This window comes from Marmota flaviventris, chromosome 2 (assembly GCF_047511675.1).
Source record: "Marmota flaviventris isolate mMarFla1 chromosome 2, mMarFla1.hap1, whole genome shotgun sequence".
Classification (NCBI taxonomy): Eukaryota; Metazoa; Chordata; class Mammalia; order Rodentia; family Sciuridae; genus Marmota; species Marmota flaviventris.
In genome coordinates, this window is record NC_092499.1 from 36571537 (window position 1) to 36584299 (window position 12763).

Genomic DNA, 12763 nt, shown 5'->3' on the forward strand with positions numbered 1-12763 from the left:
CTCCCAAACACTTAGATTCTCCACTTTTAGGGAACCATAGCCCCTAAAATAGGGGTAAAAGATAAAGATGGAAGTGGGTAGGTGGAAACAATGGTGAGGGATGTCAGTCCAATGGACTGAGGCTATCAAACTGAAGAGAAGATACAGAGTGCTGGATCAAGAGCTAAGGGACCATAAATATGGCAGAGCCATCAGAAATTTTCCTTGATCACCTAGGAGCTTTCAGACTATACCTTCAGGCGAGAGCAGGCTAGCACAGAGACTGTATGGTGCTGGAATTGCCCTACCAATTCCAGGGCTCTGTCAGCAAAGTATCCAGAGTTGCACCAGGTTGTGTGTGTGTGGTGTGGGGAGCCTCCCTTCTGCTTGCAGAAGGACAGAGTGGGTGGCTAGGGGCAGGGACAGCAAGTTCAAGGGAGAGAAGAGCAAAGTGACAGACATATGATCTGGCTGTGTGGTAGTTGGGAGAGAGCTATAAGGGACAAGACATATGTAGACCCAGGCACACGGCATTACCTGGCCTCGGTCCCCTGTGCTAAACATGTGCATGCACATGAAAACACATGCGCACGCGCACACACACACACACACACACACAAACAGGCCGAGGCCCAGGCCCAGTAAACAACCCCAGCAGCAAATCACAGTGCAATTTATTCAGAATCATTATGGGTCCTGCCTTCCTTAGCCATCAGCTGCCATTGTCAATGGTCTTGGATTTGGTCTGTGAAGGTCTAGGGTCCCAGCAGAGTAAAGATCTCCAGGGTCAAGCCAGGGGTCTAGTGCCCACAGTCCACCAGTCAGGTTCAGCTGCAGCCCCCTACACCCTTGATGAGGTTGGCAGCCTCAGGGATCTGGCGAAAGAGGTTGCGAAGGGTGTCCAGCTCCTGGGTGAGCTGCTCAACACGGCTGCGCAGGCGCTCATTCTCCGCCATGTACTCCAACACCTTCTGTTGTGTCTCTAAAATGCGCCTCTTGGCCTTGTCCCGGCTCTTGCGCACTGCGATGTTGTTGCGCTCCCGCCGCAGCCTATACTCCAGGCTGTCTTTATTCACTGCTTTCTTGCCCTTGTGCGAGGGGCCGGCTGGAGAGGGCGCCTTGAGAAGGGGACTGCAGGGGGGCGCGGCAGCAGCCAGAGGGGCCTGGAGGGGAAGGCACAGAGGTATGGAGAGATGAGGGCTGACCAAGAGGTCAAGTGGAGACAAAGTAGGAATCTCAGCAGCGGGGCTGAGGGGATCCCTTGGGGGCGTCAAAGAAATCTAGGGTTCTGAGCCAGCTCCTGTTTTCAAGGTAGACCTGTCATTGCCCTGCCTTGGTGAAAGATAGTAACCCAGATGCAAAGGGTCCTCTCCCTCACACCAAAATTCCCTTTTATGCTCTCACACTCTCCAAGGACACTTTTCCTCCATTTATCTGTGGTGAGTCTCTTGTACAATCGGCAGGCATTTCCTCTTCAGAAGCGGGAGGCAGAGAAACAAGAAGAGGGGCATGGTGGGCAACAGGGAAGCTGGCAAGGGGTCTGACATCAGCTAAGATCAGCCAGCCACGGGGGTTTCAGGACAGAGTGGAGTTCAGGGTGAGAGTGAGTTCACAGAGAAGGAAAGAGTGGGCTCATGGTCTGATAGTGAGCACAAAGAACCTTGGATGAGTCCATTTCACAGAGCAACACCAAACACAGACTCAGCATAAGCAGTGGCCTCATAATTCCCCCATCCACATAGCCTTGCCGCAGCCCCTGGGTAGCAGGGAAAACTGGTTGCTCTTACCTTGAGGACACGCAGGGGCTGGCCGGGTCCTGAGAGGGTTGGGGGCAGGTGCATGGCTGTCTGCCCACAGTGTGCCACTTGGTACTGCAGGGGATTGTAGCTGCCTCGACTAATGCCTCGGCTACCCTCTGGCCCCCGAGGCTCCTCCTTCACGGCCACAGCCCTGGGGTCGTAGTTCCCTGGGCTGCTGTAGATGCCAGGTCCCAACGCCTTCCTATCTGGGCCGAAGGTATGTGGGGGATAGGCGAAGGGTCGCGGGTCAGGCGGCAGGTAGTGGGGAAAGGCAGGAGTTCCAGGGACCTTAAGGCCTCGGGTCTCAGGCGCTGGCTTCATGGCAAAGAGGTCGGAGAGTAGTTGTTCCTCCCCAGACTCGATGTAGGCAGAGAGGTCGATGGAGGCCTCATGCTCACACATGTCCCCCAGCTCCCCAGGCCCGGCTCGGCCCTCTGAGAACTCAAGTGGCTGATGGCCACCCCGGGGCTCACACTCATAGTAGGTCCCGTGGGACATGGCCGGCCCGCCCCTTTGGCTCCCCGCCCCTGGGCCCTGCTCTTGGGGCACCCCTTAGGATGCTCAGCTTGCCTTCTGTCGATCTCCCCCTGCCCTAGATCTGCCCTCTCTGGTCTACTCTGTCACCCACTCATGTGCTGCTTCTCTCCTCTCTCCTCTGTTCTGCTTCCTTTTCCTTCCTCTGCAGTCAATGCCTCTCTTCTCTTCCCTTTTTCCCCCCTCTCTCTCCCGGGGGTGACTTAGGGAGGGGCTGGGCACACCCCAGAGGGAGGGATGCAGGCCTTTGAGAAAGGGGGGCCCCTGACCTAGTTAACAGCTGGAGCACTTTGGTGAGGTCCAAGCCAGGTCTGGAGATGCACAGGAGCAGAGGTTTTGGAAATACCTCCACTCCCTTGAGCCCAGGGATTCCAAATCCTTGCTGAGGATTCCAAATCCACACCTCACTCTGAACATCCTCCTCCTTCCAACTGTGCAGAATGAGGTGCCAGTTCAGAGTGAATAGAGAAAGCTCTCTTCCAGTGCCGACCCCCAGCTTGGTCTGAACTCCTCCTTTGACACGCCTTCCTCTTGGTCCCCCCTCCAGAGCTGAGCTCCACCTACTCTGGGGGGGCAGTCAGTTCCTTTTGTAGCCCCACCTCCCAGACCATTCTTCTGAGTGTTGGCCTGGAGGTGTTGTTTGAGGGGTATTGGAAGTAGTGATAGATCCTGGGAACAAGCTATGCATAGAGGCCTGGTGCAGAGTGTGGTCATTTGCTAGGTTTATGCATAGGGTCTGTGCAATAGCCCAAACACTAACATGTTTCCAGCCCTCACTACCTCTAGCAGTCTGGCATAGTCCCTGACTGCCTGGGAACAACTGAGGTGCCTGGTCAGAACTTGGGCCCTGCACCCCAAGCCTGGGGGGCCACTGCCCCCAGAACTTACAGACATGCTCCTCAGGTGGCTTCAGCACCTCTCTCTTCCAACTGCCGTGCATTGCAAGAGATTCAGGCTGGCATTTTGCCCCCCACTTTGGGCCTGAGGCTCTGCCTCCCACTTCCTGTGCCCTGGGCTGCCAGCTCAGGAGCTCGCTGCAGCTCAGTTTGCTGTCTTTCCTTTTGCATGGCCGTTGTCTGACCTCCAGCATGTGTCTCTTGGGTCCACTTCCTCTTGGAGGCTTGAGACGCCTTCTCTTTTGTCATTACCTCTTCCTGGGGCTCTGTTTCAGAGTCTTTAGGAGAAGCCCATAGCTCCCTCTTTGCATTTCTTGATATTGTGCTGTCCCCCAGCTTTCTTTTTCTCTTTCCTTTGGGAACTCTCCACTCTGGCATGTTGGAGACACCTGCTATGGCCTTCCTTTCACCTGTAAAGTTTCATCTTCAAAAGGGGCCCAGGTACAGTGAAAAGAAAAGGACAAATAAGAAATATGTTACTGGCCCTTTTATTATCAGCAAGTGCTATAGTGTCTTGGGGTTGGCGGGGGGGGGGGCAGTGCGGAAGTTTTTATAGGCTGGGTCACTATGAGTGTGCCACAGTAGGGCACATATGGATGGGCTACATGTCTCATTTGCCAAGTCTTGATAACATCCTCCTTCCCATCCTCCCTACTCCACACCTGTCCCAGGTGCTTTTTTGTGTAGTTTGAAGTATGGACAGATATGCTTTATCATCAAGTCCTGACCTGGCATGCTCCTAGATACAGATCTCAGAAAATAGATAGGAGATTTTTCTTCATTTCAAAGGACTCCAGCCAAAAGAGGTACCAAAGCCAAGTGACTTCAATTTGGTGGCAGTGCCTGAATTGACCACTAGGTAGCAATATTGGCACAAAATTGTGGATTTGGGAGTCTGCGGTGGTTTGGAATCAGGTGGACTGCAGAGGGCAGCCTTTCTCAGCCCTGCACTGGCCAAGACTGTTCAACATTGGGAAGAGGAGGAAAAGGGGCAAGGATGGGGGGCTTGCAGTCAGGTTACCAGGATGAGGGCTTGCTGGGAGCAATGGTGCCAGTGTTTGTCTCAAGGAGGAAAATTTCTACCCTCTCTCTGACTTTGAAATAATGCTAATGGTTAGGGCTTGTATTTTCTGACAAATTATGCTTTTTTGGTGATTGAAACATTCCCTTTTTCCATGCTGACCATTTTGCTGTCGTTAAGTAGGAAGGAAGGCAAGGCAAGCAGTATTTTTATTCTTGCTTTATCAAGAAGGAAAACAAGACTGAGCTGCCCAAGGTCATGTGAGAATGCCTTACTGATTTCAGAAAGGGTCTTGGGCTTGTAAGTGAAATGGCCTGGGGCCAAAGGGATGGGGAAAAGGTTGCTGTGTGACTCAGTACCTCCTTCACCCGCCTTGGGCCACCACAGGGAGGGAGAAGTCAGCGTCAGCAGCAGTGAAGTGGGTGCTGGAGGAAGTAGGGGTGTGTGTGTGTGTGCAAATAGAGCCTGCAGGAAATGAGAAAGTCAAAGCTTGGGCCATGGTGAGATAAGGGATCTTAGCCCCTGGCCTCCCTGGTGGGTGCTGACATTGCCTGCACACTGCCATCAGTGTTGCCCAGTAACTGAGGGCTTGGCGGGGACAGCTGTGCTCCTGACATCAGGGCCAGGGAGGGGGCTCCTGACAGGATAGGATAGGAGTGAGGTTGGGAGGGCAGTGCCTATCAAGGGCCCCTTGGGGATTCTTGCTCAGGAGTGGAAAATTTTCTCTTCAGGGCAGCAAGATAATTTTCTTTTCACTGCTGCAGCTGCTACCTGTTTGGATTATCTAAAATAATGAGTGTCATCTCACACTCTGTGACTGATCTCCTTCAAGCACCACGTCCTTGGTGAACCAAGGCTTCTCCAGAGAGAGGTGACTGAGCATGGCGAAGGAGTGTTAGAAAGGGCTCAAATCAGCCTCTGTCACTTATTGATGACCTTGGGCAAATTACTGAGTTGTAAAATGGCAGTAGTAACACCTCCTTCATAGGGTTGTTTAATTAAACTTTGAATAAGATAATACATGCAAAGCAATTAGTCCCTGTAAATGTTGATCTCCTGTCTCCCTTCCTCTGATCTCTCTTTGCAGTTCTTACTGTGTCTCCAAAGCGCAGACCTACTACCTGCTGCCTTGTATGTCACCTCATTTCCACAGATAGGCTTTGAGCACTTAGGTACCAGGCCCTGCCCAGGCTCTGCCATGTACTGTACTGTACACATTCTTGGCTTCTTTTCACTGGGGTCAGCTATTTGCTCTTTTTTTTTTTTTTTTTTTTTTGGTACTGGGGATTGAACGCAGGGGCACTTAACCACTGAGCCAATCCCCAGCCGCCTTTAAAAAAAAAAAAAAAAAAAAAAAATATATATATATATATATATATATATATATATATATATTTTTTTTTTTTTAGAGACAGGGTCTCACTGAGTTACTTAGGGCCTCGCTAAATTGCTGAGGCTGGCTTTGAACTCGTGATCCTCCTGCTTCCACCTCCCAAGCCTCTGGCCTACAGGCATGTGCCACCATGTGTGGCAGCTGTTTGCTCTTTAAAGGTAGGATTGAATACATATTTTGGACCTCTTCAACGGTGGTGACCATATTTCCTGAATTAAATTAAGGACAGGTGAGGTCAAATGAGGTGGCACATGCCTCTAATCCCTGTTACTCAGGAGGCTGAGGCAAGGCGATCACAAGTCTAGCCTGGACAACTTAGTAAGATCCTGTCTCAAAATAAAAAATAAAAAGGGCTGGGAATGTAGTTCAGTGGTAAAGTGACCCTGGGTTCAATCTCTGATACCATAAAACTAAGAAAGAAATAAAGAATTAAAAAGGGCTGGGGATGTGGCTTAGTCGTGAAATGCCCTGGGTTCAATCCCCAGTAAGACACACACACACACACACACACACACACACACACACACCTTAGGGGGACAAAAAGAAATTGAAGTCTGTGCTGACTTTGAAAATTCAGGAATAAATTTGCCATTCCCACAGCATATAGCAAAGTCCTTGGGTACAATGATCAGAAAAACAGTGACTTTCAAAAGGTCTCCAAATTCTCTAGATTCAGAGCATCTGAAATTCCCAGCATTAAAGTGATTGGCAGGGTTAAGACAGGGGAAAGGCCCAGGTTAAAAATAAATGCATGTGGTCCAGGAGGATACCCACTTTTGCCCATCTGATCAGGTTGAAAAGATCAGCAGGTGTCACTTTACAGAGAGAGGGGGGCCCCAGGGACAAGTGTCTCCCTGGAGAGGGGACTGGGGAGAGCTGGACCTACCAGAATGGGGTGACGCAGAGGAGGACTGGGGCAAGCCAAGAAGAGGAAAATTATATGTGTTGAGGAAGGGGGCCTTGGATAACAGCCTCCTGGACAGGACTGGCCTCTTCCCTTTGGGGACAACTTAATGCCAGAAAACTGAGGAACAACAACAAAAAAATCACACACACAAAAATAAGACTGAGAAACGGAGACTGGGTCCAACTCTTTCTCCTTCCTCCGCCCCCCCCCCCCCTTGAAATACTGAACAGAAGTGACTTGCCCAAGGGCACAGTTCTGTTTAGTGAATGGCCTGGGCTTAGAAGCCAAGTATTTGGCCTGCCAGCTCAGTGTCCCTGTGGATGGCGAGTTTCCAGCCTGCCTGGAAGAATGACAGCCACAAAGCAGGAGAGCTGGAGTCGAGGAACAGAAGTGGAGGCGTCTCACCTGCCTGTGTCCTCAGTGTCCAGATGGTGGCGGGTGATGTCTCAACCCCCACCTCTCATGGGCCTGACCTCTGTCAGCAGTGCTCACTCAGGAATGATGCTGCCTCAGGACAGGCTGCTGGGAGGGCTGCCCAGAAAGGGAGGGACAGAGCAAGTACTGGGTCTAGTCCCATCAACTTCCTCTAGTAGTTAACCCTAGACACCAGGAGGAACTTGGCCTACCTTAACTTCTCCTCCTTTCCACTGTCCTAGTCAAACAATCCTCCTAGTCTTCTTCCCAGATGTTTCTGTATGGCTGAGTGGACCAGCCTCACCTCCCAGCATGCTCCTTGGGCCCTCTAAGTCTTTCCATAGACCCAGCTCATCACTTCCTTTCCTATTCTGCTCAGACTTTGAGGGGCACATCCCTGCTTTTGCCTCCCTCTACTAGCCCATGTCGCATCCTGGGTAGTGACTCTTTCTTCCCAACTAATCTGCAGGTTCTCAGGATGGCACAAAGAGCAGGAAATTTAATAACATTTTGAAGTCCTCAGGAGGAATGAGAGGTGACTGTTGGTTTATGGGGTTCCTGAGTATGGGACCCCAGAGAGGCATGGAGGGGGGGCTCTTAGGAGGACCTTCTAAGAAAAAATGCCCAGTGATTCTGTTTCTGAAAGTCGTTTAATTATCAACACAATCAACTTCATTTGCATTTAAAATTTTATTACATGAAAAGAAAGAAGAAAACCTCAAAGGAAACAAAACTTAAACCAACTCAATGACATATTGTCATTAAGGTTCTAACTCCACCCCCCAAACCACCTTACATTTAAAAAATCCAAAAGAAATAGAAATACTAGTTTCAAAAATATTTATCCAAAAAAGTAAGGCATCCACTTTACAAAAAAAACAACAAAATAATAATAACAAATAATGGAAGGAAGGGAGGAGACTGGAGGAATGAGAAGAGAGGGAAGACCAGGAAGATGGTCTTCTGGGGGCCCAGCCCAGCCAGTATCCACTCTGGGAGCCATAACTCAGCCCAAATCTAGCATCTCACCAATGTGGAGAGGCAAGCTGGGGCAGGAGCAGCTCCCTGGATATTCCAGTTTAAGCAGATGGGAGGGGGAAAAGGGAATCTTGCTTGGGATAAAAGAATTCTATGTCCCTAGCACTGCAAGTGGGGTGGGGGTGGGGGTGGGAGAGGCTGCAAGGTCAGGGCAGACACCATCCACTGCTTTGGAGTACAGGGAAAGGTCAGAGCCCGCATACCACAAGGTGCTTTTCTGAAGATCTTCAAAGTGGCTGACATTGTGCCACTGTTCTCTCATCCTGCCCCATGAAGGGTTGGCGGTAAGGCCAGAAAGGAGGGAGGGGTCATTTTAGTTGGGGGAGGGGAGAAGAACTGGCCTTCTGAAAACACTCTCTTCCCGAAATAGTCCCCCAGCCTGTGGAATGGGCAGCTCTGGGGATGTGGGAAAGCACCTTCCACACAGGGAAGGCATTTAATATCAGGTCTGTCCTGAGGGTTAGAAATAAGGGAGTATTTTTAGGCCCAGTTCTTGGATGGAAGGTGACTTAAGGCTGATTTGGCTCTGATTTCAGGCCTGGAGGCTTGGGGATCCTTCACACTGGGCCCCTGAGCCAAGGTCCAGGGAGGAGGAAAGGGCATAACTGGTAGCCGGCAGTGCTGGCTCCGCAAGGATATGTTAGGGTGCAGCTTTGGGGATAAGGGGGCCACTGCTTCTTCCCATGGAGATGGGGAGGGAGGAGGAGCAGAATGGCTTTGTCTTTAGGAGAGACAGGTACGTGATACTGAAATAAAAAGCCTTTTTGGCCTTGGGAAGCTTTGGCACCACGTTGGGGGCAGGATGCAAGAGGCAGGGGCAGGGCTGGGGCTTCTGCCATCTGAACCTTTCCCACTGTGTTCCACAGGCTTGGGGTTGGGGAAGAGGCATCCTCCTCCTCCTTGGTCCTCAGCTTAATGGGAAGGAGGTGTCACAAAAGGAGCCTTTCTTGGATAGGGAGCCCAGGGTGGATGGGTGGAGGAATGGTAGGATGAGACAGAGAAGGCGGCAGAGGGAAGCATCCCCTCTACTTTTGGGTCCCTAGTGAACAGAAAAAGGTATGGGTCTCTCCAGTTGACCTTAGGTGGTGACAGACTCTCTTGAGTCTGTCTTCCCAAACCAAGTTACTGTGTGGTTCTCTCTGAACTGAGGCCTCCTCTGGGCTCAGGGGTGGGGAAGGAAGGCAGTAGTGAGCTCAGGTACATAAGAGACATCTGAGGGTTGGGCCTGGGAGGGAGGCCCTGTAGGGCACCCTTGGTATCTCCACTCTCTTCTAATGGAACATGGGAAACCCTTGTGTGAGGGCCTTAGACACAGGCCCTGGGATAAGAGGCTGGTTCTTTGGGTACAAATGTCAGTGTATTTGTTTCTGACTTCTCACCACTCCCACACACAGGTCCTGGCCCTGCCTGATAGAAGCAGAGGGGTGTGTGTGTGTTGGGGAGACCCAGGCAGGGAAAAGGCAGAGATCAGGATGAGGGAGGAGTAGCCAGCTGAGGGGATGGTGGTCCTCAGGGCTGGGGATGCTCCACTGAGTCCTGGTCCTTGGTGGGAGTGGGTTGGTATATGGCCTGCTGCTGCTCCTCCATGTCCTCATTCACCCCTTCTCTTTCCAACCCCCCCTCCATCTGGGGGTACACAACCACGCACATCTTCTGGCTCACCAGGGTAAGCAACTCTGTGAAAGGAGACCACACAGAAACCGGGTCAGTGCTGGGTGTCTTGCCAACAGGGCCAATAAGACCGTGGCTTTAACCAGCTTTCCACCCAGGCTTTGCCTCAACAGAGCAACCAGTGCCTTTCGGAGATTCTGTCTGGGAAATGGCCACCTCATCTGTCTCCTACATCTTTTGTTAGCTGCCCCTCACTCATCAAGACCCCAGCTTTCCACCTTCCCTATGCCCACTGACCCCCCACTTCCAGGGTCTGCACTGATCTATAGCCAGCCTGGGGCGGCTTCTGCAGGGCAGCTGGTAGGCTGCCTGTTCTCCCAGGGCTAAAGTCTATATGGAAATCTCAGCTGTTCTCTGCTCAGGGGTCTCTGGAAAGATCTGCTGTTTCTGCCCCCAACTCCTTCTCCAGACCCTGTAGGTGAAGATAAGCCTAGGCTTCCTGATCCTGGGGGGCTCCCCAACCAGATGACTCCATTCCAGCCCAGGAGTTCTTGCCTTCACCAACTCACCAATGAAGTCGTTGAAACACTGGGGCTTGTGTTGCCAGTAAACACCCAGGAAATAGACAGGCACTCCTGTCAGCATGATGGCCAGGCCAATGCCGCACACCACCGGCTCCGACCACAGGCTGAAGACCAGCAGGAAGGCCCAGAACAGCAAGTAGATGATGGGGAATAGCAGGTTGATCTGAGGAGCAGAGGCACTGTGAGCTGCGTGGCCCCCACCATTCCCAGGATCGGGGAAACCTCTCTCATCCACATCCTTGAGTGCTAAGGCTGGGCTTCACTTAGCTGTGTGTTCCACAGGGCTGATGCTATGTCAATAAATGTTGATGAACTTGGACAATGGGACAGGAAGAGGATGGGGAAACCAGGGAGGGAGCCATCCTTATTGCTCATGTCCTCCCTCCCAGGTGGGGTCAGATAAGGCTTTGTCATCCAGGCCAAGTGCCTGTGGCAGCCAAAGAAGCCCATGAGGGTTGAGAAGCTTGCTCGTATGTTCCAATGTATTTGCTAAGGTCCTAGGTGGAAAGGGGGCAGGAAGACAATGACCTAGGTCTGTCTGGCTTCACTTCTAGGCTCACTGTGGGAAATGCCCGTCCCTCTCACCAGGTTCAAAATTGTTTCTCTTAAGCAATTTTGAGAAAAGAAGCACACCAAGACCCAAGAAATCAGGAGAGTGAGCATGGCATAAGGCAGGCTGGGGCCCTGACTTTAGTTCAGAAAGAGTACTAACTCCATGGGCTTCACCCATCCTCATTGACCACTTGTGAGTCCTGATTTCTCTTCCTTGTCTGCCCCTCTCAGAGGAGATAAGGTGATCCTACCTCTTCTTCCCTTTAATAGTCTGTTTACTTGGTGATCGAAGCCAGGGCCCTGCATATGCTAGGTAAGTGCTCTATCACTGAGCTAATCCCCGGCCCTTTTTATTTTATTGTGAGACAGGATTTTGCTAAGTTGTCCAGACTGGCCTCAAACTCGTGACCCTCGTGCCTCAGGCTTCCAAATCACTGAGATTACAAACATGCACCATCATGCCCAGTTTGCTCTGGTCTTATCTCCAGTGGAGAAAGGACTCTCATTTACATACTACTACCATCACAAAAATGGTCATCTGTGGCCAATAGCCAAGAATAGAGGTAATTCAGAAATGTGCTCTGCAGCTAGAACCAGTAGAAGAGGGGAATTCCAAAAGGACATACTCTCACCTTGATGGGGCGGGGGATGTCAGGCTTCTTCCAGCGAAGGACTATCTGTCCAGCAACTGTGACCCCATAGAAGAGGTAGTTGATGAAGCCCACGTAGTTGATGAGAGTGTACATGTCACTGGTGACTAGCATCAGCAGGGTGGAGATGCACTGGGGAAATGAGGGGGATCATCAGTGATCAGAAAGGCATTTGTAGACTGAAGGAGATGTTCAGAGGTCCGGAGCAGTTCCCTTCCAGACAGACTGTACCATTTTGTAATGGATGTCTCAAGACAGAGACTTCATGACTACTTTTAATAGCCCAGGTGCTACTATACCTTCTTTGCTAGGAAATTCTTACTTATTACAGGGGCAAAACCAAAAATATTTAACCACTGGTATGGAATAGGGACTAACTACTCAGAATGGACACCTGGATTGGCCAGACAGGTGCCACTGACTTGATGTCAACCTGGTCTCATTTGTATTTCTCCCTGGTTATAGCTCAAGGTAATTTTTTTTAACCCCTTAGGGAAGATTATTAACTGCAGATTAGAGTTTTATTCTTGTTGTCACCCTTTTCTCCTAGCTAAGTCATCTAATTTGTTTTCCTATCATTTTTTCTTTAAAAGCAAATATTAACCCTTGTAACATCCTTGAGGTTTTCATGATGAAGGTCACTTTCCAACTTCAAAATTATCTCTGTGGCTTTCTCAGAACATGCTATACTCTGATAATCTGTGAAGGCCAATGTGAGATCTAATGGTGAGAATAATCAAGTTTTTTTTTTTTTTTTTGGTGGTACTAGGAAGTTAACTCAGGAGTGCTCTACCACTGAGCTGCAACCTCAGCCCTTTTTGAGATAGGGTCTCACTAAGTTGTTCAAGCTGGCCTTGAATTTGTTATCCTGATTCTCATGCTTTAGCCTCCTAAATAGTTGGGATTATAGGCATGCATCATTATGTACTGATTGAGAAGGTTTTAATGGATGAATAGGCCTGATTCTGGCTATACTTGTCTGGCAGACATAGTACTCCACCAACAGTACTGTTAAGGCATGTGACCCAACTGTTCTCTCCAGCCACCTCCTAAAACTAACCAATCAAGATGACCTTCATCCTGTACCTGAACTTTCTGAAACTTCCCTAATGTTGTACAATGCCCTTGACTCCTAGGAGCTCTATTATCCAATTTCTAACTACTTCTCCAGTGGGCCAAAGTAATTTTTAATGTTTTATTCAGGATCCAGAAGAAAAAAATAAAAAAAAACTTAAAAGACTTAATGAGGACAAGTTTTTGTTCCTTCCTTTAGCTCTCTCTAGATGAGTCTACTCTAGGGACATGTTACCCCCATGTCTTCCCCATCCCAAACTTCCTTTTCTTCAACTTCAGTTTATTAGTCTCCCTCTATGATTTTTCTTATT

The 12763-nt window shown here is 50.1% G+C and overlaps 2 protein-coding genes across 3 annotated transcripts in view; both read right to left on the reverse strand.

Moving 5' to 3' along the window:
• Positions 1-636: 636 nt before the first annotated feature.
• Positions 637-2965, reverse strand: Cebpe (CCAAT enhancer binding protein epsilon). Its single transcript, XM_027920129.3, has 2 exons — positions 1767-2965; positions 637-1142 (listed from the first exon to the last, which is right to left on the reverse strand). The coding sequence occupies exons 1-2, from the start codon at positions 2274-2276 to the stop codon at positions 807-809; spliced, it is 846 nt and encodes a 281-aa protein (XP_027775930.1). The 5' UTR covers positions 2277-2965; the 3' UTR covers positions 637-806.
• A 4653-nt stretch (positions 2966-7618) lies between these two features.
• Positions 7619-12763, reverse strand: part of Slc7a8 (solute carrier family 7 member 8) — a 57166-nt gene continuing 52021 nt past the window's right edge. For both annotated transcript variants that reach the window (XM_027920115.2, XM_027920116.2), the window contains 3 exons: positions 11361-11510; positions 10162-10339; positions 7619-9657 (listed from right to left, as the gene is read on the reverse strand). In XM_027920115.2, the coding sequence (XP_027775916.1) occupies positions 9491-9657; positions 10162-10339; positions 11361-11510 (495 nt within the window). In that variant the 3' untranslated portion in view covers positions 7619-9490. The remainder of the gene's footprint in view (positions 9658-10161; positions 10340-11360; positions 11511-12763) is intronic.